Source organism: Eleutherodactylus coqui, chromosome 4 (genome assembly GCF_035609145.1).
Source record: "Eleutherodactylus coqui strain aEleCoq1 chromosome 4, aEleCoq1.hap1, whole genome shotgun sequence".
Classification (NCBI taxonomy): Eukaryota; Metazoa; Chordata; class Amphibia; order Anura; family Eleutherodactylidae; genus Eleutherodactylus; species Eleutherodactylus coqui.
This window is the reverse complement of record NC_089840.1, coordinates 254,094,732-254,118,169: the sequence shown is the minus strand read 5'-3', so window position 1 is coordinate 254,118,169 and position 23,438 is coordinate 254,094,732. Positions and strand designations below refer to the sequence as shown.

Sequence of the window (23,438 nt, the reverse complement as noted above, 5' to 3'; positions counted from 1 at the left end):
AATGTCTTTTAAGGTTTGTTCATACAGTGATTATTCTGCCTCTAAAATCGTAGCGAAAATCCGCAGCGAAGCCACGTATTTCTGCCATGGATCTGCCCGAGGAATTAGCCTTTGCATATGGGCAAAATCCATGTGTGGCATTTCTGATGTAGATGCAGCACAGAACAGCATTAAGATTGTTTTTCCCCGCAGCATGGATTTCAAATTGCAATGGAAAAATCCGGATTCCCATTCAAATGATTGTGGATGTGCCGTAGAATCCACCCCAAAATCCGCTGGGGGGTACATACCCTTAAAGGGACTCTCTCAACTACTATGAGCCCCATAAACTAGAATTATGAGGTCATAGGGTCCGGGTCCATGGATGTCACTTTTATATTCACCTACCTCTCCGTTCCCTCGCTGTCTGCTCGCAAAGCTTTGACTTGTCCTCAGCAGACTACTTACTGTCATTCAATAGCTGAGAGCTGCCTCTAATTGGTCCCTGCGCTCAGCCAATCAGAGGCAGCACTCACTCACCCATTCATGAATTCATGAATGGGTGAGTGAGAGCTGCCTCTGATTAGTGAGGGCTGTGACCAATCAGAGGCAGCCCATTCAGCAGGCGGGGATTTTAAATCCCCGCCTGCTGAATACTACAGAGAGAAGTTCAGGAGAACAGCTGGCCGGACGCGGCTGAACTCCAGCTGCAGGAAAAAGGTGAGTATACTTTTTTTACACATTTTCAGAATGGTTTTCAGGGAAGGGCTTATATTTTAAGCCCTTCCCCGAAAATTCATCCAGCGCTTGCCGGCAGCCCATTGCAATCAATGGAGCCGGCTGTATTGCCGGCTCCATTGAATTAAATAGGGGAACATCGTTCTCCTCTGCCACAGCAGTTACAGCTGTGGCAGAGGAGAACGTTCTTCAGTATATATTCTCAATGGGGTCGGCGCTGCTGCCGCCGGCCCCATTGAGTGCATATATAGAACACAACGATGCGCAGAACGCAGATAGGCGCGTTCTGCGAATTGTTGTGTCCTATAATTTATCGGACATCCGCATAAAAAGCGGACATGTGACCGATCCCATTGGGATGCATTGGGTCTATAGATCTGCAGATCGCAAGCACATCTGCAGATCAGACCAAAAAACGCTCGTGTGACCGAGCCCTCAAGCTTATTTTAGAGGAAACAGTAGGACTTTCTACTGTTGAAGTTGCAAGAAAACCGTGATTTCGTGTGATGCAACACAAAGGAAGGCTCCATAGGGAAACATGGACTACAAAATATCGCAAATCATGGCAATATTCAGCATGCTGCAGTTTTTTCTTCTTGCAATGTAGGAGCTTACAAAACATTGCTAATCTGAAGGAACCCATCGGAAAGCATGCGATTTGTAGCACTGTCGTATCACGAGAAAAGCACACGATTTTGTCGCCTGAAGGAGTGGAAGATTTCCGCAAGCTTAATCTGCAGCTGTGGAATTCCCCTCCAATACTCGCACGTCCAAATACAGATTATGTTGCGAAATTTGCGTCGTCTTCTGCTCCTCTGAATAATTACTGGAAATGTGCTTACATGAAGCAGAAAAGGCCCCATACTAAAATCTATTTAGATTCCCCTTGCTCCACGCCACAACATCTTCCAAGAAAATGACTGTTGCAATCCCTCATTCCATTCCAAATAGAACATATTGGGAACATGACTCTGTAACCATTTCTCCATACAGCCCATCAGACTGGCCGGTAGCACTAGCCTAAATGAGTCCCCTTCTCTTCTGAGCCTCATAGCAACTGTATGGTCTGCTGCTATATAATGTCCGACTTTTCCACTGGCTGGACAACCCTAATTTGGTGCTCTGTGCAGTAACATCCCCTCCTTATGATTATTGGTATAACGCCCAAATAATACGATCATACAGTGCTCTAGTAATACCGCCAGACAGATGCCTAAATAAAGCTGCATCCAATGCTGTTGTCTTTCCATAGCTCTGTGCACAAAGTCAATGTGCCCAGGTCATCAGAGCCATTAGTGTCCCTTTCGGTAGTGACAGGTGGTGTTCCTTGTGCAACCGCCACTAAGGCCAGCCCAGTCACTAGCTACACCATAGATTTTGATAATCCGACAGTAATACAGTATAACAAGACCAGTAAACTGAGCAGTGATCCAATTACGAGACTCCTCTGATAGGAAGTGTGATGGTAGTAGATTTTATGATACCATTTTGAATTGTCCCCCCAGAGGTTTTCTAACATTGCAAGTAAATTTTATATACATCTCAATTACATTTCAGTAGTCCAGAATCCCATTAAGACCTGATTGATACTGTTGCAGAAAACGACTAGTAACAAGTATAATTACGATAATGCTACTACTTTCCTAACGAGGGAACCTATGGGAAAAGATAATGCAAAGGGCGAAAGTGACTTTGATGCTTGGCATATCATCTCGGAGAATGTAGCTATATCCTGGTTTAAACTTTACAAGAATACTAATGGGAATACATGCTGCATGTTCGGAGACGAGGGTTGTATATCGTGGGAAGAGATGCTCTACGGTAAAACGCTAAAGTCAAGAACGCACATGTGACAGAGCAAAGTAGGAGCAATAGGAGCAAAGATCAAATTAGCGCCTTCTATTAATCATAGAATGGTAGAGTTGGAAGGGACCTCCAGGGTCATCAGGTCCAACCCCCTGCTCAGTGCAGGATTCACTAAATCATCCCAGACAGATATTTGTCCAGCCTTTGTTTGAACACTTCCATTGAAGGAGAACTCACCACCTCCCGTGTTTACCTGTTCCACTCATTCATCACCCTCACTGTCAAAAAGTTTTTTCTAATATGCAATTAGACTAGGCTAGGTCTACACAGTGACTTCGGCTGCAACAGGACTAGCATGATCAAAGATGGCTGTGTAGCACTACGACCTCACACTGCTGATGAACTCAATGGCATCACAGTGCAAGTCACAAGTTGTCCCGTCCGCAATGTTGAGGCTAAACAAAGTCCTTCAATGGAACCTGCGACTCCATTGAGTTAAGTGGCAATGCAAGGTCACAGTGCTATATCTTTGGTCACTCAACCCTTGTCATAGCCAAAGTCACTATGTATCACTAGCTTTATGGTGCCATGAATACCCACAGGGCTTTGTGTTCATTTCTGCCTCAACCCCCTTTGCTTGACCCTTGGACCAGTTCCCCACCCACAAGCCTCTGTTCAAGGGTCATGAATATCTCCTGACTTATGTGTTGAACGTAAAACTGTGACTTTATGCAACCGTGCACGGGGTACTGTTTCTTCTTGAGGAGAGCACCACATTGGCATAGGAAGTCTTATAGACCATGCAATGTTACCTGGTAAAAGGGTATGCAAATAAGCTCTCTTTACTACCACACCTATTGATAGGCAGTTACCCTATAAGTCAATGTCCGGCCGGTTCATCTTCATGACTCGATTTACAGCATTATAGCACATTGCAGTGAAGTGATTATAAAGCATTCTCAAGGTAATGACTGCTACATCTGTACAACATCCATAGGTCTTCAAGTATACTAGACGGTATACTTTTTATTACAGTAGTTGGCTGCATAGGAAAGGCTTACACTTAGCAGCATCATACATCGGAGGAAAGCTGAGTGGTCCCCATAGACCTTAAATGGTTGTTCGACTCATAGGATGACTAAACTCTTTAGAACATGTACTGTATGTAATACTACTGGAGTAGTATTAGGATAGGCCAGCAAAGTGGAATCAGTGATCAGGCCCCACGTATCCCCAAAGATCAGTAGAAAGAATGGGTCACAGTCCCCAGTGTCCTACAAGGTGCTGTTCTCATTCATACAGCCATGTCTCTTACTGCAGCTCACCCTTATTCAATTGAATGTGGACAAGCTGCCATACCAGACACTGCCACATACACATTGATGGCGCTGTAACCTTCACTGCATCAAAAAAGCAGCTGTGCATTGTTGCCGAGCCGTTAATGATATTTATATAGAGAATTAGGAACACCAGGGACCAAATATTAATAGCCACAGCGAAGAGTTAACTAGAAATCTTATACTGTATCTTAAAAGCCTCCTTTAATGGCCTGTCAGGAGATACGACGACTAGTGCTGTCTGTGTGCGGGAGTCACTTTACAATGGTTTTCTGTCATTACGTATTTTAGTGTAAAGGGGTGAAGAAAAATATTACATTTTAAGTGGCTTTTTATTTAAAGCGATGATATAGGAGCAGAATTACACGCGCCGCAGATCTGCCTCCTGGGATCGTCGTATGCGGCTTCTATTGCTGGAAGCATCTTGATAATGATATTGGAGGCTTCATCTGATGAATAATGAGAACATTATCTGCTAGAAACATTCTCCTTATACATGGGCTCCTAGACAAATAACAACACTGCCAGACGCGCGTCTAACGTTTCTCCAGACCATCACCAAAGCAACAAGTATTGTCTTCATGAAGTCGACTTTGCGAACTCTATGGAGCTGACTACTGCTGTCTCTACTGTATAAACCTGCTAGTGCTGTTCTATGCAGCTGACTACGGTAGTACTGTCTCTGACAGTGACTAGTGCTATCTCTATTCAACTGCTAACTATATTAATGGCTAGTGCTATCTCTATGAAGGTGACTAGTACTGCCACCAAAGCCACTATCTCTATGAAGGTGACTAGTACCATCTCTGAAGCCACTATCTCTATAAAGGTGACTAGTACTGCCACCAAGCCACTATCTATGAAGGTGACTAGTACCATCTTTGAAGCCACTATCTCTATAAAGGTGACTAGTGTTGTTTCTATGAACCATCCTAGTACTGTCTATATAGATCTGACTAGCACTGTATCTATGAAGTTGGCTAGTGCTAAATGAAACTAAGTAGTTCTGTCTTCATGAAATTGACTAGTGCTGTCTGTGTAATGCTGAATAGTGCTGTCTCTATGAAACCAACTAGTACTGTCTCTCTATGAAGGTGACTAGTGATGTCCCTATGAAACTGCTTTCTCTAGAAAGGTCACTAGTTCTGTCTGTATGAAGAAGACCAGTGCTGTCTTTACGAAACTCCTATCTCTATGAAACTGACTAATACTGTCCCTATGAAGCTGCTGTTTCTATGAAGCAGACTAGTACTGTCCCTATAAAGCTGCTGTTTCTATGAAGGCCAGTGGCGTTACTATAGGGGTTGCAGGGGATGTGGTTGCACCTGCGCCCAGAAACCTTAGGGGGCCCATAAGGACTCTCTTCTCCATATAGGGAGCCCAGTACTATGACTAAAGTATTATAGTTGGGGGCCCTGTTACAGGTTTTGAATTGGTCCCTAGAAGCTTCAAGTTACGCCTCTGATGAAGGCGACTAGTGCTGTCTTTATGAAACTGTTACCGTATCTCTATGGAGGTGACCAGAGCTGTCTATATGAAGTTGACTAATACTGTCTCTATGAAGTTGACTAGTACTGTCTACATGAAACTGCTGTCTCTATGAAGGTGGCCAGTACTGTCTCTATGAAGCTGCTGTTTCTTTGAAGGTGACAAGTACTGTTTCTATCAGTCTATCGCCGTGACTTTAGCCTATCATTAAACAGGGCTTCTGAAAGGCAAATCTGTCTTGTTTGTGCAGTAGGGGAATTTAACAAACTATTAATTTGGCACATTTGTCAAGCAGAAATTTGGGAAAGCTGCATTACAATACTGCTGACAAGTTTTCAGTTGCAAGTTAACAAAAAGTTGGAACAAGATGGATGGAAATATAACTGCAGTATCAGACTACACAGGGTTTGTTTGTAGTCTGTTACCATGGAGACAAAAAGTCTGCATAGGTGCTGTAAACACAAAACAGCAGGCTATTATAACATCAAAACTATATGCAATGCCGCCTAATATTTTTTATTGAACATGTTTAGGAACAATAAAAAAAAAAACTGGTTGAAAAAGTAGGTTCAATTGTATCTGGTCTCCACCACAAGTATGGGTGACGACTTAGTGATGGGCTGTATCCGCCCTGTGAATGCCTCCAAGCTACTGATTGACTGCCTGGTGCAAGGTCCTAGCAGCGTGTGTAGACACTTTTGCCTGGGATGGAGGGTTAGGGTTAGTTTTCATGTTAGGCTTACAATATTAGGTGTAAATACTTACACGTTAAGGCCCCCGCTCTGACATGGAAGCATTTACAGCTAATAATGTAAGCCTAACACTTTAACTAACCCGAACCCTGCATCCAAACCAAAACTCACTTCTTATGCTGCTGCTATCACTCTTCCCGGAGCAGCCATTTTCCTACCATCTCCCCTCCCGAACCACCTGCTGATTTCCGCGCTGTCACTCTACCGGAAGCCCTTGGATCTCAGCTGCAGCTGGCCACCGCGAGCATTGCCCGCTGTCACTACCTTCCATCCCTATGATGCCCCAGGACACACAGCGGCTATTGGGTCAGGCTGTTGACTTCTGAATGGCTGTGGTGCCTGCTGACAGCCGTCACACACCGGACAGCTGCCCTGCAGAGCACACCCCAACAGAGACTGAGCGGGGGACGAAGCTGTCAGTGGCCAGTATCTGACTGTCAGCGGAGGTGGCAAGGAGTCGTTTAGTTCGATAGGGGAGATGTTAGGGGGGCGGCTGCTCTGGGGAGAGTGATAGCAGCAGCATGAGGAGTGAGTTCAGCTAATAATGTAAGCCTAACATGAAAACTAACCCTAACCCTTCATCCCAGTCAAAAGTCACTCCCCACACTGCTAGGACCTTGCACCAGGCAGCCAATCAGTACCTTGGGGGCATTCACAGGGCAAATACAGCCCATCACTAGGTCTCCACCCATACTTGTGGTGGAGACAAGATACACCAATGCTGAAAAAGTATATACACTAGAGACGAGCGAGTGTACTCAGCCACGCCCCTTTTTCGCCCGAGCGCCGCGACTTTCGAGTACTTCCGTACTCGGGCAAAAAGATTCGGGGGGGCACCGTGGGTGAGTGGGGGGTTGCAGCGGGGAGTGGGGGGGGGGAGAGGGAGAGAGAGAGGGCTCCCCCCTGTTCCCCGCTGCTACCCCCTGCTCCGCCGCGCCCCCCGAATCTTTTCACCCGAGTACGGAAGTACTCGAAAATCGCGGTGCTCGATCGAGTAATTACTCGAAACGAGTAGGTTCACTCATCTCTAATATACACCCTACGACACTCTGCAAAACTGTAAATGATCCTATGTATGTTCAGATGCTTTTTTTTTTTTGCTTTTGTATAATTAGAAGTTTTTACTTTTTATTTTTTAGGAGCGATTGTCAGAAGGTTTTCGAACAATGATTTCACAGTTTGATGCCAAGTCCCCAGTTGCCAAAATAAATGGTAGGTTTGCTGAGACTCAATTACGGCAATTAGCTAAGGAAGGAAAATATATTTACTCTGGTACTAATGATCTAATCTAAGGCGTTGGGGATAATGTGTCTGTGCACGGCTCGGGTAATAATGGAATAATAAATGCAGCAGCTTTTGTTTATGAACCCAGGAAAAGCTGTAATCCTATAAAAGATCTTAGAAACCCGCGCCGTGAAATGTTAATGGATACCGTACGTGTAGATGGAGTCACTGCGCTGACATTATCATTCAGGTCAATAGGATTTTTGTGCACGTGTGATAGTTTCATATCATGATAGTGTTTGTACGCATGAAAGGGGGGCTCATTCACACGCACAGATGGTCAATTCACTTGTTTGGGCTGTTATTTCACAGGATAGCGGATAGCTTTATGATTGGTCACCGGTGCTCAGGAAAGATGTCACAGTGCTTGAGGGGGTTCAAAGAAGGGCAACTAAACTAATACATGGAATGACGGGACTGGAATACCCAGAGAGGCTATCCAAATTGGGACTATTTACTCTAGAAAAAAGAAGGTTAAGAGGCGATCAAATAACCATGTATAAGTACATGAGGGGACAATACAAGGATCTCTCCCAAGATCTGTTTACACCCAGGACCACGACGGTAACAAGAGGACATCCGCTACGATTAGAGGAAAGTAGGTTTCATCACCAACATAGAAGGGGATTCTTTACTGTAAGAGCAGTTAGACTGTGGAACTCTCTGCCTGAGGAAGTGGTGATGGCAAAATCCATAGAGGAGTTTAAAAGGGGACTTGATGTCTTTCTGGAGAAGAAGGATATTACAGGATATAAATCTTAGGTTAAGTGTCAATCCGGGTATATAGGAAGGTAGGAACTATTAGGGGTCGATCCAGGGATTAGTCTGGTTGCCATTAGGGAGTCGGGAAGGAATTTTTTCCCCAAAAGGGCTAATTGGCTTCTGGCCTTGGGGTTTTTTGCCTTCCTCTGGATCAACTCAGTAGGATAGACAGGCTGGACTAGATGGACATTGTCTTCATTCAGCCTTACATACTATGTTACTATGGTTGGGGTCAAACCGCTGGGACCCCCACCGATCTCAAGAATGCAAAGGAGGTTGTACAGGCGCAATGCTGCTCCACTCATTTAAATAACAGCACTGGAGATTGCCTAAGCGTTCCAACTCGGTAATCTCCGGCGCTGTCATTGAAGCGAATGCAGATTATTTATTTGTGGGTAAGGATTCAAAAGCCTGTATTTTATCCTTTTAACTCCCTACTTATTCTGGCTCAGAAGTCCAGTGTGCAGTCCTACTTTGTGATTGACAGTCTTTCCTTTAGGAACGTTAATACAGAAATAGCTGTCAATCAGTGAATTGGACCGCCCCCGGACTCCTACTCCCTACACGGGATCCCCTGCCACTCCCGTTCCCCTGGTGCCCGGTACCCTGCTGCTGCTCTCCACTTCCTGCTGCACCAGCAGTGACATCCTGACAATAAAACATGTCACCCCTGCAGTTAATTAGTAGCTGAAGTGAACTAATGATTGGCTGCAGTGGCTACATGTACCTGATCTTGATGAGGTCATCACTGCAGCAGGAAGTAGAGAGCAGCAGGGGACCAGGAACTCGTGAAAAGGGAGTAGTGCGGGGGTCAGGAGAGGTGAGTAAATGGTCTTGATGTTTTGCCACCACGCTTAACTGCTTTCAAAACTTTTTTCTTGCTTGGATAAGCTCCTTTAAATGAATAATTTCCTAGTTCTACTAAAAATATTTAATCTATATATATTGTATCAGGGTGGGAGGTGTGGTCTGGAATGGAAGATATATGTCACAGAGGTTGTTAGCCTCTGTGATGTAGATAAGGCCAGTCATTTCTGTTATGCTAAACTAACATTGAATAAACTGACCAAGAAAATAAAAATACAGATTGGCGTATACATTAACCCTCCCCCGTGGCGTTATAAGTGGTGGAGGATGCGGGCAGTAGAAGACTCGCCGAGAAAAAGCAAACAGTTGCTGCAGCCATGGAGAAGTTAATAAAACAACTAGCAACAACTAGCACACAGCAGCAGAAGGTATTGATTCAGCAGCAGAAATGACTGGATCTCCAGGAAAATCATAGTTTGCCCAGTCCATCAATTATTATCCTCTCCCCAGTCCACAGGAGCAGCGATTAAGTCCACAACTGATTTCAATAGCAGAAAGTCCGTTTTACATTCACAGACCTGTAGCCTTCTGGAGGCGCAGCTTGTCTTATGGCATAGGGTCTCCAAGCCCCAGTCACAGTGCCGGGGTTCCCCAAGCGTCCTGCCGGGACAACGTAGCCCTCTGTCTGTTAACAGCCTTCGTCTGCTTACAACAGAAGTCAGGTTCTCCCAGACACCCCCTCTCTCTTCCACCTGTCTCTTTATATAGCTTGCTGGTTCAGGTGGAAGATCTGTCCCGGAGTAAAACTGGACCGCTCTACATCACAGAGGCTTACAACCTCTGTGACATATATCTTCCATTCCAGACCACACCTCCCACCCTGTTACAATATATATTCTGCTCAGCTCAGTTATGTCAAGTTTTTTGCATAGCCCTTATTTGACAGCTCAGATATATGATTGATTGCATACGTTGTGGCCAATTGAATTGAATAGGAGCTAAACCAGACCGCTGCGATGCAGACTGAGCTTGCAGTGCTGTTCGCATCAGTGTGCAGTAGGTTTCTGGCTTGGCTGGTGAGAGGCCTGCGACGTGGGTCAAGAAGGGTGTTGTCTCTCCTTAAGGAGAGCACTCAAAGAAAGTGTGGAGACATAATAATGCTTATAGTTTAGGTGTGATTGTTCTCAGTAAGAGAAACCAAGTAATCTTGTAGATATGATAGCTTTTAATGGCTAACAAAAATACATGATGTTATAGCGAGCTTTCGAACCTACGCAGGGTTCTTCCTCAGGCATACCTCCTGCATAGGTTCGAAAGCTCACTATAACATCATGTATTTTTGTTAGCCATTAAAAGCTATCATATCTACAAGATTACTTGGTTTCTCTTACTGAGAACAATCACACTTTGCTCTACTGGCTAACACGGTACTAAATGTTTCTCTTTTTTTTATAGTTTAGGGGACGTGAAGTCTGGAGAATGTGTCTCATAGTCACCCAGTGCCCCATTTCTGTGATTTTTTTCCCCCTTGCAAAGTCAGTGCATGCACAATCAGTGTGACTCTCCTCAGAAGAGAGAGCATGCGCACTCCTATGGGAATGTGCATGCACAACCTTCTTGAACAGAGTCACATTGGTGCGCTCAGTTTGCTCTTTGCTGGGGGACTGGGTGAGTATGAGACACGGCTGTCCGGACTTCACATTCCCTAAACTACAAGTATCACAACAAACTTTATGGTGCTTATAGTTGATGACAGGTTCACTTTAAATACACAGTTTCAGCAAACTTTAACTTGATTTTATCAATGGCTTTTGTCATAAAGCATTAATTTAAAATTTACTTTAACTGAATATTTGATGCATTAAAAGGGTTTTCCAGGCACAGGATTCCTAGTGATCATGATTGTCCGGCCCGGCTGTCAGTGCAGCAGGGCAAATTTGTGTTATAGGAGACTGGACTTCCATGTGTGTCCCCTGTGTTGGAGGCAAAAGTGCTGTAAGTGTAATAGCTGCTTCAGCTCCCACTGATTTGAATGAGAGTGAAGCCAGCTACTCCACTTCTGGTCCCATCTCCTATGACGCACGTCCGGCCCGATGCAATGTAAGTCGGGCCTGGCAAGTAGGTGATCACTAGTGATGCAGAGTGATGGGTCCCCAGCGATTACCTTTTGATGACCAGTACTGAGGTTAGGTCATCAATAGATTTTGCCCAAAAAAACCCTTTACATGTGAGCTTAAAGGGAATCTGTCACTATCCTTTTGCAGCCCTCTCTGAGAGCGACATAAGGTAGTGCCTGTCATCAGGGGCGTAACTATAGAGGGTGCAGGGGATGCGGTTGCACCCGGGCCCAGGAACCTTAGAGGGCCCATAAGGCCTCTCTTCTCCATATAGGGAGCCCAGTACTATGAATAAAGCATTATAGTTGGGGGGCCCTGTTACAGGTTTTGCATCGGGGCCCAGGAGCTTCAAGTTATGTCTCTGTGCAGCATGGTTTAGGTATGGGTACGGGTACAGATACAGATAGAGGGGGGGCCCCAGCTCACCTTTTGCATCAGGGCCCCTGAACCTTTACTTACGCCCCTGCCTGTCATACTGATTACAGTGATATATCTGCTAGTTTGGGATAAACTGGCATTTCATTAGTAGTACCCAGACACAGAATTAGTCCTGAATATTCATGAGCTGCAGGATGGCCACACCCACCCCAACCTCCAGCCAATGATTTACAGTTCTCTTTCTATGCATTGACTGGAGGTTGGAGTGGGTGTAGCTAGCCTGCAGCTCATGAATATCCAGGACTACTTCTTGTAGTCCTCTATGTACTGCGTTTCCCCGAAAATAAGACACTATTAATTTTTGCCCCAAAAGAGGCACAGTGTCTTATTTTTTGGGGGGGTTTTGTACTCACTAAGCCGGCGGCGTCTGGGTCCCTCGGCACGCTGCAGTGTAATCCTTAGCGTTGATATAGCACTCTCTTCCTGGTAACGGGGCTTCGAATACCCTGCCTCCAGCAAGCGAGCGCTGTGATTGGATCACGAGCACCTCTGGCTCAGCCAATCAAAGCCAGCTGTTGATGAACCAATCACAACCATTCAGTGATGTCACTGAATGGCTGTGAATGATCGAGCGCCGGCTCTGATTGGCTGACCAAAGGCGCTCGTAATCCATTCACAGCACTCGCTTGCTGGAGGCGGGTAATTCAAAGCCCTGTTACTAGGAAGAGAGTGCCATGTCAACGCTGGGGATTACACTGCAGCCTGCCACAGCGTCAGAGACCAGCGCGAGGGACCCAGACACCGCCGGCTAGGTGAATATTGCTGGGTTTTTTTTCATGTCGTTTAGCTAGGGCTTATATTTCAAGTCCCTCTATCCTGAAAATCAGGGTAGGGCTTATTATTGGGGTGGCTCTTATTATCAGGGAAACACTGTATGATGTCTTGCTACAGAAAAATGTACGTTTCTCCAAAACTACTGCACAGATCCACACAGCAGACATATCACTGTAATCCGTGTAACATGCACTACCTTGTGCTGCCCTCAGAGAGGGGTGCAATAAGAAGGTGACAGTCTCTTTAAAGTTTGCTGTCAGCCTGCTATGATATCATTATCTTCCACTGCAGCTCTTCTGTGCAGCCACCTGCTCTACATTTTATCCACGACGGCAGAATAGAACAATCTGTAATAACTTCTGCTGCTGCCGGGTTATTTTTGCTTGTGCAGATATGCTGAGCAATGAAGTCATTGGCAAAATATGCTGAAATTCCTCAATCTAAATGTATTTTCTCACACTATTAAAACGTAATTACGACATTGTTTAGATCTAAGTAGTGAATGAGCTGTAGAAACTGCGGGCTAAGCAGATATGGAGAGTTCAATCTTCATTGTTCACTTGTGGATTCTACATGAAGTGGTTTATTTCAGCATTTTGAGACGCCCTTCATAAAGTACCAGGCACATACATGAGACTTTTAGGCGTTGTTCTAGGGAAGGAGCTTCATACAGTTTCATGTTCATATACTGAATGGTCACTTTATTAGGGACCTCCATGTAGTAGTGCGTTGGACCTCTTTTGGCCTTCACAACCGCAGTAATTCATTGTAGTGTAGATAGCAATAGGTGCTGAAATCATTCTGCAGGACTTTTGGCCGCTGGATGAAGGTGCTGACATGTTCTGACCAGCTGACAGGAAGGGGTCATCGATTCATGCTGCTTGTATGAAAATTCTACCCTTCCCATCAGCATGGAGCAATGCAAATTTGGATTCATGTGACCAGGTGATGTTTTTCCACTGCTCAGTGATCCAATTCTTGCACTGTTTTGTGACACTGGAGTCTTGAATTTCTATTTCCAATGGCTCTGGAACAATTCTTGACATCCTCTTCTGACTCCTTTCAGTGACAACTTGTTTCCATCCACAGGATCCCCTTTTGTTGGATGTTTTCCTCCATTACATCATTCTCGGTATACTCTCAACACTGCTGTATTAAAAAAACCCCACAAGGTTGGCAGTGAAACCCTGGCCACGGCTAGTCCAGCACCGATGATCAGGCCTCATTGGAAGTCATTGGGATCGGTGGATTTTTCCATCTAAGGGTTCATTCACACTGAAACTGATCCACAGAAAACTTGTCACATGACTTTATCCTGCTTTCTGGGGTCAAGGCTCTAATTTCCATACAGGGAATATTTCTAATTAGCAGGCATTACACCATCAAGATGATTACTACCAAATGCAGAGCTGGTGCTCCAACTAATGTATCCGAATGTAGAACTTGACGTTTCTTAGAGGGGCCATTAGAGCAACCAAACTGTTGCAGCACCATTGCTGTCTAAGAGAAACAGAAATACAACATTTTAGTGAAAAAAAGAGCGGAAGAATTGGATCACCGAGCAGTGGAAAAATATCACCTGGTCAGATGAATCCAGATTTCTGTTGCTCCATGCTGATGGAAGGTCAGAATTTGACACAAGCAGCATGAATCGATGACCCCTTCCTGTCAGCTGGTCAGAACATGTCAGCACCTCCATCTAATTTGCAGCAACTAAAAGATGCTTCCTGTCCGCAGGGGCTGATATTCCTGCAGAACGATTTTATCACCTAGTGGAATCTATGCCATAACAAATTTCTGTGGCTTTGAAGGCCATGGAAGTCCAACAGGTACTGTTGTATCTGGTCTCCACCAAAATGATGGGCGGAGACCTAGTGACAGGCAGTATCTGCCCAGTTAACACCCCCAAGCACCTGATTAGCTAGGGTGGCGTCTTGCCATGGCTGCAGTGTTAAGGTTAGAGCTGGAGGGTTAGGATTAGGATGGAGGCGTAGGGTTAGGGTTAGGATGAGGGTTAGGATTAGGGCCTGTTCCACTTACCACCCTGCTGTCAGTGTCCCCCTAATCATTGCTTGGCTGTGACAGGTCCCGCCGCCCTGTGAGCTCTGTGCTCAACAGCAAGCTGTGCTGACCTGCATGCGGTGAGTGTTCCCGGCATCCTCAGCACTCTGTTCCCCGCCGCAGCCCCTCAAATGCATAGCATTGAGGACAGTACTGTCGCCGGCGGCTTTGGCACTGCGGTTCCACCAACGCTGTCACTCTGCACCATGACTGCCCACCAATGCATGGGACTGAGTAACTACATGGCAGGGCCCAGAGATAGCAGTTCACATATAGCACAGTGCTGGAGGGTTAAGTGAGTGAGGAGTTGGCAGTGCTCATCGCACGACGCAGGGTAGCAGGACACGCTGGCAGCGCACAGCTGCATGAAAGCCCATCGGGTAAAGTGAGAAGCACCTGCAACCAATCAGGAACCAGGGGCGTCACCTGGCTGTCAAGCAGACTATCCCTTGTCTATACCCATCATTCTGGTGGAGACAAGATACAACAGTGCCGGTCCAACATCCTGTTAGATCGATGTCTCTATTAAATGGCCATTCAGTGTATTTGCTGATACCCCTTTAAGCATAAAAGTGAGTTATTATTAACACAAACTTTTACCTGATTACAAGGTAACTGTTATATTTCACTAACCAAACATGTTTTTATTTTTAAGAAGAAATTACACTAATTTCTGGGTTTTCTCTCTGCTTTAGTGGCTGTAGATCGGTTGCCAAACTTCTTGTCCTCACCAAACACACCTGATGGTAAACCGCTGCCCCACCACCGCTGCTCCATCCACCTGAACAGCGAGAACATGCAACTGCTTAACAAGGCTTATGAAGATGCCAGTAAGGGGTGCCCATCTGAACGGTAAGGCTGATGGCCGAGTGATAATATACTTTATGAATGCAAATATGTATTATAATCACAGAGGTGAGACAAAAACAAAAAACAAAGACATTCACTAAAAAAGCCAAAAAAATGCAATACCTGAAAGGCTGCAGAGCAGGCACATTCGCCACAGGCACAATCGCCATAATGTAGGCACACTCACCATAGGGCAGGCGCAGTCACCGTATACCCTAATAGAATGCAGTCAGCCAGACTATGATATGGAGACATGTGAACAATACCGCACATGTGAACGATACCAAAGATGCCAGCCAAAGATGGCGAATGTGCCTGCTCTGCGTTGATTGGCCCGCTCTGCAGCCTTTCAGGTATTCCATTTTTTGGCTCTTTCAGTGAATGTCTTTGTTTTTCTCTCACCTCTGTGATTTTAATGTAGTTAATAGTGAGATAGTTTAGCTACTGACGGGCGCGTGGCGGCCTCGACGTGGCCCGTCAGCCTATGTGTTTTGGCCAAAATGCAGAACTAACACCCGCATTTATTAGTATGTATCAGTATTTTTTGCATGCAGTTTGCTAGAGATTTTGGGGGAGCCCAAGATGTCAGCCAGTGTGGCCCACTTTGGAGATACAGGGCAACCCACTGCTATGTCAGTGGGAGTTGCTATCCTGTATAGTGGGGCACACCCATCTTTGGTTGGCTTCTTTGGTATCGTTCACATGTGCAGGCTATGGTAGTTTGAAGTCGCTCCTCCCCAATCTGGGCTGGGTTGAGTGGGTGACTGCATAATAGTCTGCACTGAACAACTTGCTCCTCCATATCATAGTCTGGCTGCATTTTATTAGGGTATACAGCGACTGCGCCTACCTTATGGCGATTGTGCCTGCCCTATGGCGATTGTGCCTGCCCTACAGCGATTGCACCTGTGGCGAATGGGCTTACTTTTCAGCCTTCCAGGTATTGCATTTTTTGGCTTTCTGTTGCTTGTATTAGAAAGCCCCATTGGGCAGACTACTTGGAATGCATAAGATAGTCCTGTGCATCAGGGGCGTAACTATAGAGCAGACCTGGGCAAAGCACGGCCCGCGGGCCACATCCGGCCCGCTGAATAGCTCGGACCGGCCCGCAAAGAGTGTCCTGGTGACTCACCAATGAGTCCGGTGCTCATGTCCACGGGGAAAATCGGGCCCGCTACGGATTCTACATGTAGAATCTGCAGCGGGTCCCTCCTGCCCCGCGGACATGAGCGCTGAAAATACAAATAAATGACAATAAACTCACCTCCCATCCGCTCCGTTTCTTCTCTTCGCGGCGGCGTCATCTTCTCTCGTCGCGGCCGGATCTTCATTCTTCGGCTCGGCGGATGTGCACGATGACGTCGGTGACGTGCCCCGCGCATGCGCCGGGCCGAAGCAAAATGATCCGGCCGCGGCTGAGAGAGGATGGCGCGGCGCCGAAGAGAAGAACCGGAGCGGGTAAGTAAAATGTGATTTTTGTGTCCCGCGGATCCGGACGGCTTCCATAGGCTTCAATAGAAGCCCGCGGGAGCCGTCCCCGCGGGAGACCCGCATGAAAATGGAGCATGGTCCAGATTTTTTCATGCTCCATTTTTTTTAAAATCACTTTTATTGACGATCCGCGGGTATTTATCTACCCGCGGGTGGTCAATGCATCCCTATGGGGTGCGGATCCGCGCGCGGGAGAAGAGTTAAAATCCGCTGCGGATTTTAATTCTTCTTTTCCCCGTGGACATGAGCCCTAAGGGCTCATGTCCACGGGCAAAATGAGATTTAAAATCCGCAGCGGATCTCCCGCGCACGGATCCGCACCCCATAGGGATGCATTGACCACCCGCGGGTAGATAAATACCCGCGGATCGTCAATAAAAGGGATTTTAAAAAAAATGGAGCATGAAAAAATCTGGACCATGCTCCATTTTCGTGCGGGTCTCCCGCGGGCTTCTATTGAAGCCTATGGAAGCCGTCCGGATCCGCGGGAGACCTAAAATAGGAATTTCAAGGATTTACTCACCCGCAGCGGGCCGCGAAGCTCTTCTCTTCCTCACGGCCGCATCTCCCTTGCTTCGGCTCGGCGGATGTGCCCGGCGCATGCGCGCGGCACGTTGACGACGTGCCGGCGACGTGCCGCCGGCGTAAGGAATTCATCCGCCGGCCGAAAAAGAAGATCCGGCCGTGAGGAAGAGCAGAGCTTCGCCGCCCGCTACGGATAGGTAAATTCCTTTTTATTTGTATTTTCAGCGCTCACGTCCGCGGGGCAGGAGGGACCCGCTGCAGATTCTACATGTAGAATCCGTAGCGGGCCCGATTTTCCCCGTGGACATGAGGCCTAAGTGATGCCACTGTAACTTCTGAGTGGAGATGGGAGTGCTCCTTACCGCTCCCCTCTCCATTGGCAGACACGGGGGCCGCGCCGTAAAACGGGGTGAAACACCGGGTGTTCACCGCGCCGTATTACAGCGCCATTCATTTTCAATGGCGGCCGTATTCTGGCCGCAAATCGGGCGGCTGGAATACGGCCCCATTAAGGCAATGTGCATGGAGCCTTCGTATGTTGGTCTGGCCCTCTAAAACCATTCCAATTTCTCATGTGGCCCCATGGGAAAATTAATTGCCCACCCCTGCTATAGAGGGTGCAGGGGATGCGGTTGCACCCCGGCCCAAGAGCCTTAGGGGGCCCATAAGGCTTCCCTTCTCCATATAGGGAGCCCAGTACTATGAATAAAGCATTATAGTTGGGGGCCCTCTTAAAGGTTTTGCATTGGGCCCAGAAGCTTCAAGTTATGCCTCTGTGCAGCATAGTTTAGGTATGGGTACGGGTACAGATACAGATAGAGGGGGAGCCCCAGCTCACCTTTTGCATCAGGGCCCTTGAGCCTTTACTAACGCCCCTGCTGTGCATATATACTGTACAGCAGGGGTCCCCAACCACCGGGCCGCGGACCGGGCCGTTGGATGTTTAGCGCCGGTCCGCGGCACCGCCGGGAAATTTAGCTCCAAAAACAAGGCCCGCGGGCTGAATCCAGCCCGCTGCTTTGTGTTTTGTGGCCCGCGGCGTGCGGACGCCGCTCACCACTGAAGAGATTACCAGGGGGGGCGCCGCAGCTCCCCGCTGGTAATCGCGCTGATCCCGGCGCATACTGACGTCTGTGCAGCCAGGATTCTCCTCCCCGAGTCCCATGCTCATTAGTTCCGCAGGAGAGGACTCAGGGAGGAAGCGTTCCGGGCTGACGTCAGGGCAAGCAGACAGAGAGCGACAGCAGGGAGGAGGTAAGTATATGGGTTGGGGGGCCGCTTACTACTAGGGGGGGCTACCTATTACTGGGGGGGGTGCCTATTACAGGGGGGCTGCCTATTACGGGGGGCTGCCTATTACTGCGGGGTGGGGGCTACCTATTACAGGGGAAGGGGCTGCCTATTACTGCGGGGGCTAGTTATTACTGGGGGGGGCTCCTTATTACTGGGGGGCTGCCTATTACTGGGGGAGGACCTGCTTATTACTGGGGGGGACCTGCTTATTACTGGGGGGGGGGCTACTTATTACAGGGTAAGGGGCTGCTTATTACTGGGGGGGGGGGCTGGTTATTACAGGGGAAGGGGCTGCCTATTACAGGGGAAAGGGCTGCCTATTACTGGGGGGGGGGGCTGCCTATTACTGGAGGGGGCTGCCTATTACTGGGGGGGGGGGCTACTTATTACAGGGAAAGGGGCTGCCTATTACTGGGGGGGGGGGCTGCCTTTTACGCGGGGCTGCCTATTACTGGGGGGGTGGGGGCTGCTTACTACTGGGGGGGCTGCTTATTACTGGGGGGGGCTGCCTATTACTGGGGGGGAACTTCTTATTACTGGGAGGGACCTGCTTATTGCTGGAAAGGGCTACCTATTACAGGGGAAGGCGCTGCCTATTACTGGGGGGCTAGTTATTACTGGGGGGGCTACGTATTACTGGGGGGCTGCCTTTTACTGAGGGAGGACCTGCTTATTACTGGGGGGGACCTGCATATTACTGGGGGGGGCTACCTATTACAGGGGAAGGGGCTGCCTATTACTGCGGGGGCTAGTTATTATTGGGGGGCTACTTATTACTGGGGGGCTGCCTATTACTGGGGGAGGACCTGCTTATTACTGGGGGGGACCTGCTTATTACCTGGGGGGGGCTACTTATTACAGGGGAAAGGGCTGCCTATTACTGGGGGGGGGCTACTTATTACTGGGGGGCTGCCTATTACTGGGGGAGGACCTGCTTATTACTGGGGGGGACCTGCTTATTACTGTGGGGGGGGCTACTTATTACAGGGTAAGGGGCTGCTTATTACTGGGGGGGCTGGTTATTACAGGGGAAGGGGCTGCCTATTACAGGGAAAAGGGCTGCCTATTACTGGGGGGGGGCTGCCTATCACTGGAGGGGGCTGCCTATTACTGGGGGGGGGGGCTACTTATTACAGGGAAAGGGGCTGCCTATTACTGGGGGAGGGGGGCTGCCTTTTACGCGGGGCTGCCTATTACTGGGGGGGTGGGGGCTGCTTACTACTGGGGGGGCTGCTTATTACTGGGGGGGGAACTTCTTATTACTGGGAGGGACCTGCTTATTGATGGAAAGGGCTACCTATTACAGGGGAAGGCGCTGCCTATTACTGGGGGGCTACTTATTACTGGGGGGCTGCCTTTTACTGAGGGAGGACCTGCTTATTACTGGGGGGGGACCTGCTTATTACTGGGGGGGGCTACCTATTACAGGGGAAGGGGCTGCCTATTACTGCGGGGGCTAGTTATTATTGGGGGGGCTACTTATTACTGGCGGGCTGCCTATTACTGAGGGAGGACCTGCTTATTACTGGGGGGGACCTGCTTATTACTGGGGGGGGGCTACTTATTACAGGGTAAGGGGCTGCTTATTACTGGGGGCCTGGTTATTACGGGGGGGGGGGGGGTACTTATTACAGGGAAAGGGGCTACCTATTACTGGGGGGGGGCTGCCTATTACGCGGGGCTGCCTATTACTGGGGGTGGGGGATACTTATTACTGGGGGGCTGCCTATTACTGAGGGAGGACCTGCTTATTACTGGGGGGGACCTGCTTATTACTGGGGGGGGGGGCTACTTATTACAGGGGAAAGGGCTGCCTATTACTGGGGGGGGCTGCCTATTACTGGAGGGGGCTGCCTATTACTGGGGGGGCTACTTATTACAGGGAAAGGGGCTGCCTATTACTGGGGGGGGGGGCTGCCTATTACGCGGGGCTGCCTATTACAGGGGTGGGGGGGGGGCTACTTACTACTGGGGGGGCTGCTTATTACTGGGGGGGCTGCCTATTACTGGGGGGGGGGGACTTCTTATTACTGGGAGGGACCTGCTTATTGCTGGAAAGGGCTACCTATTACAGGGGAAGGGGCTGCCTATTACTGCGGGGCTGCCTATTACTGGGGGGGGGGGGCTACTTATTACTGGGGGGCTGCCTATTACTGGGGGAGGACCTGCTTATTACTGGGGGGGACCTGCTTATTACTGGGGGGGGGGCTACTTATTACAGGGTAAGGGGCTGCTTATTACTGGGGGGGCTGGTTATTACAGGGGAAGGGGCTGCCTATTACAGGGGAAAGGGCTGCCTATTACTGGGGGGGGGCTGCCTATTACTGGTGGGGGCTGCCTATTACTGGGGGGGGGGCTACTTATTACAGGGAAAGGGGCTGCCTATTACTGGGGGGGGGGCTGCCTTTTACGCGGGGCTGCCTATTACTGGGGGGGTGGGGGCTGCTTACTACTGGGGGGGCTGCTTATTACTGGGGGGGGCTGCCTATTACTGGGGGGGGAACTTCTTATTACTGGGAGGGACCTGCTTATTGCTGGAAAGGGCTACCTATTACAGGGGAAGGCGCTGCCTATTACTGGGGGGCTAGTTATTACTGGGGGGGCTACTTATTACTGGGGGGCTGCCTTTTACTGAGGGAGGACCTGCTTATTACTGGGGGGGACCTGCTTATTACTGGGGGGGGCTACCTATTACAGGGGAAGGGGCTGCCTATTACTGCGGGGGCTAGTTATTATTGGGGGGGGCTACTTATTACTGGGGGGCTGCCTATTACTGAGGGAGGACCTGCTTATTACTGGGGGGGACCTGCTTATTACTGGGGGGGGGGGCTACTTATTACAGGGTAAGGGGCTGCTTATTACTGGGGGCCTGGTTATTATGGGGGGGGGGGGTACTTATTACAGGGAAAGGGGCTGCCTATTACTGGGGGGGGGGGGCTGCCTATTATGCGGGGCTGCCTATTACTGGGGGTGGGGGTGGGGGATACTTACTACTGGGGGGGCTGCTTATTACTGGGGGGGCTGCCTATTACTGGGGGGGGGAAACTTCTTATTACTGGGAGGGACCTGCTTATTGCTGGGGGTGGTTGCTTACTGTGGGGGCTGCTTATTACTGGGGTGGTGGGGGGTGTGGGCTACTTATTACAGGGGAAGGGGCTGCTTATTAATGGGTGGGTGGCTATTACTGGGGGTGGGGCGCTGCCTATTACTGAGGGGCAACCTGTCTATTACTGGGGGTGGACCTGCTTATTACGGGGGGGGGGGGGGGGGCGGGGGGACCTGCTTATTACTGGGGGGAGACATGGTTATTACTGGGGGAGGATGGTTATTACTGGGGGGGCCTACTTATTACTGGGGGGCAGCTACTTATTACAGGGGGAGGGGCTGCTAATTACTGAGAGGTGGGGGCTGTCTATTACTGAGGGGTGGGGGCTGTCTATTACTGGGGCGGGGGGGGGGGAGATAAATTATATGCTGCCCTATGTGTGTGCTGGGGGGGGGATAGACTATATACTGCCCTATGTGTGTACTGCCAGGACATTCTAAATGTCATAATTAAATAAGAATGGACTAAACTCAACCCCCTTCATAACCCCGCCCTATATAACCAAAGCCCCGCCCATGTCCCGCCCCACCCTGCTGGGCCTTGTAAAAATGGTCTTGCTGGAAGCCGGTCCCTGGTGCCAAAAAGGTTGGGGACCACTGCTGTACAGCAATCTGAACAAGCAGAGCTGCAGTGTAAAGCATGGGGAGGAACAGAGCAGCAGGATAGATAGATATGAGATAGGTAGTAAAAAGCCAGAGCATGGATATGTCTTTAGGTCAGAGTAACATTTCCCTGGGTTTGATGGAGTTCACGGCCTCTCCTCCTCTTCACAGACCACTGATTGAGCTCTGCATTCCCTCCTCACTGGACCCGACCCTCGCTCCTCCAGGATGTCATGTTATTTCAATGTTCTCACAGTATACACCGTATACCTTGAGCGAAGGGCGGATGTGGAACAACGAAGAAAGGAATAAATATGCTGATAATGGTAAGTGACGGTTTATCAAGTGCTTCTACATACCGTTCCCACTCCATATATATCAATCATTCTCTTTTTTTGCAATAAGCAAGAAGTTTCTAAATATTAGTAAGGATTTCTTAGAGTGTCAAGGATCGGCTAAATAAAGTTTAAAGCTTTATTCTAAAAAGGGCTAGCAGTGATTAGGTAAAAATATACAAAAAGAGATTTTTATAAAAGTGTAAGGAGCATACAAATACACACAAAACAGTCTAAAAACAAAAAGGAATTCCATAATAGAAAAAAACAGTCCATGAAGTGGATTCAAATAGTCCTAGGGCGAGGAGTGCGCTGAAGCAATAGAATGAAACTGAAAGGGAGCAGACACAAATTAGATATTAGAAAAACTTTCTGACAGGGTTATTAGTGAGTGGAACAGGTTACCACGGGAGGTGGAGAGTTCTCCTTCAATAGAGGTGTAAAAGCAAAGGCTGGACAGACATCTGTCTGGGATGATTTAGTGAATCCTGAACTGAGCAGGGGATTGGACCCGATGACCCTGGAGGTCCCTTCCAACTCTACCATTCTAGGATTAAGAGATTACATTATATCTAAAGGGGCAAAAGGGGACATTATTTCTAAAAAGGGGTATTATTTATAAAAGGCGGCAAGAAAAGTATCATCACTAACTGGGGCAAAAGGGAGTATTATTGCTAACTGGGCCATAAGAGGCATTGGTAGAAATAAACCCTAAGACTCGTATCGCCCGTAGGCCCACATAAACATGGAGCTGGCCCTGCCTAGGGGTAACTACAGGGAGTGCAGAGTCCCTCTTGTAGCCTCTGAATGAGACCTCTCGTAACCAGGCCTATACTTCTATCTTCTAGTGCACAAATTCCAGATTGATTTGACCAGAGCACCAGGGCTGTAACC

General features: G+C 48.4%; 1 protein-coding gene across 1 annotated transcript in view; it reads left to right on the top strand.

Annotated features, from left to right (window-relative positions):
- The window catches only part of PYROXD2 (pyridine nucleotide-disulphide oxidoreductase domain 2), a 76,379-nt gene that overhangs the window by 29,095 nt on the left and 23,846 nt on the right, over positions 1–23,438 (top strand). Inside the window, exons 11-13 of the mRNA XM_066598838.1 lie at positions 7,240–7,312; positions 15,039–15,195; positions 22,381–22,535. Coding sequence (XP_066454935.1) covers positions 7,240–7,312; positions 15,039–15,195; positions 22,381–22,535 — 385 coding nt within the window. The remainder of the gene's footprint in view (positions 1–7,239; positions 7,313–15,038; positions 15,196–22,380; positions 22,536–23,438) is intronic.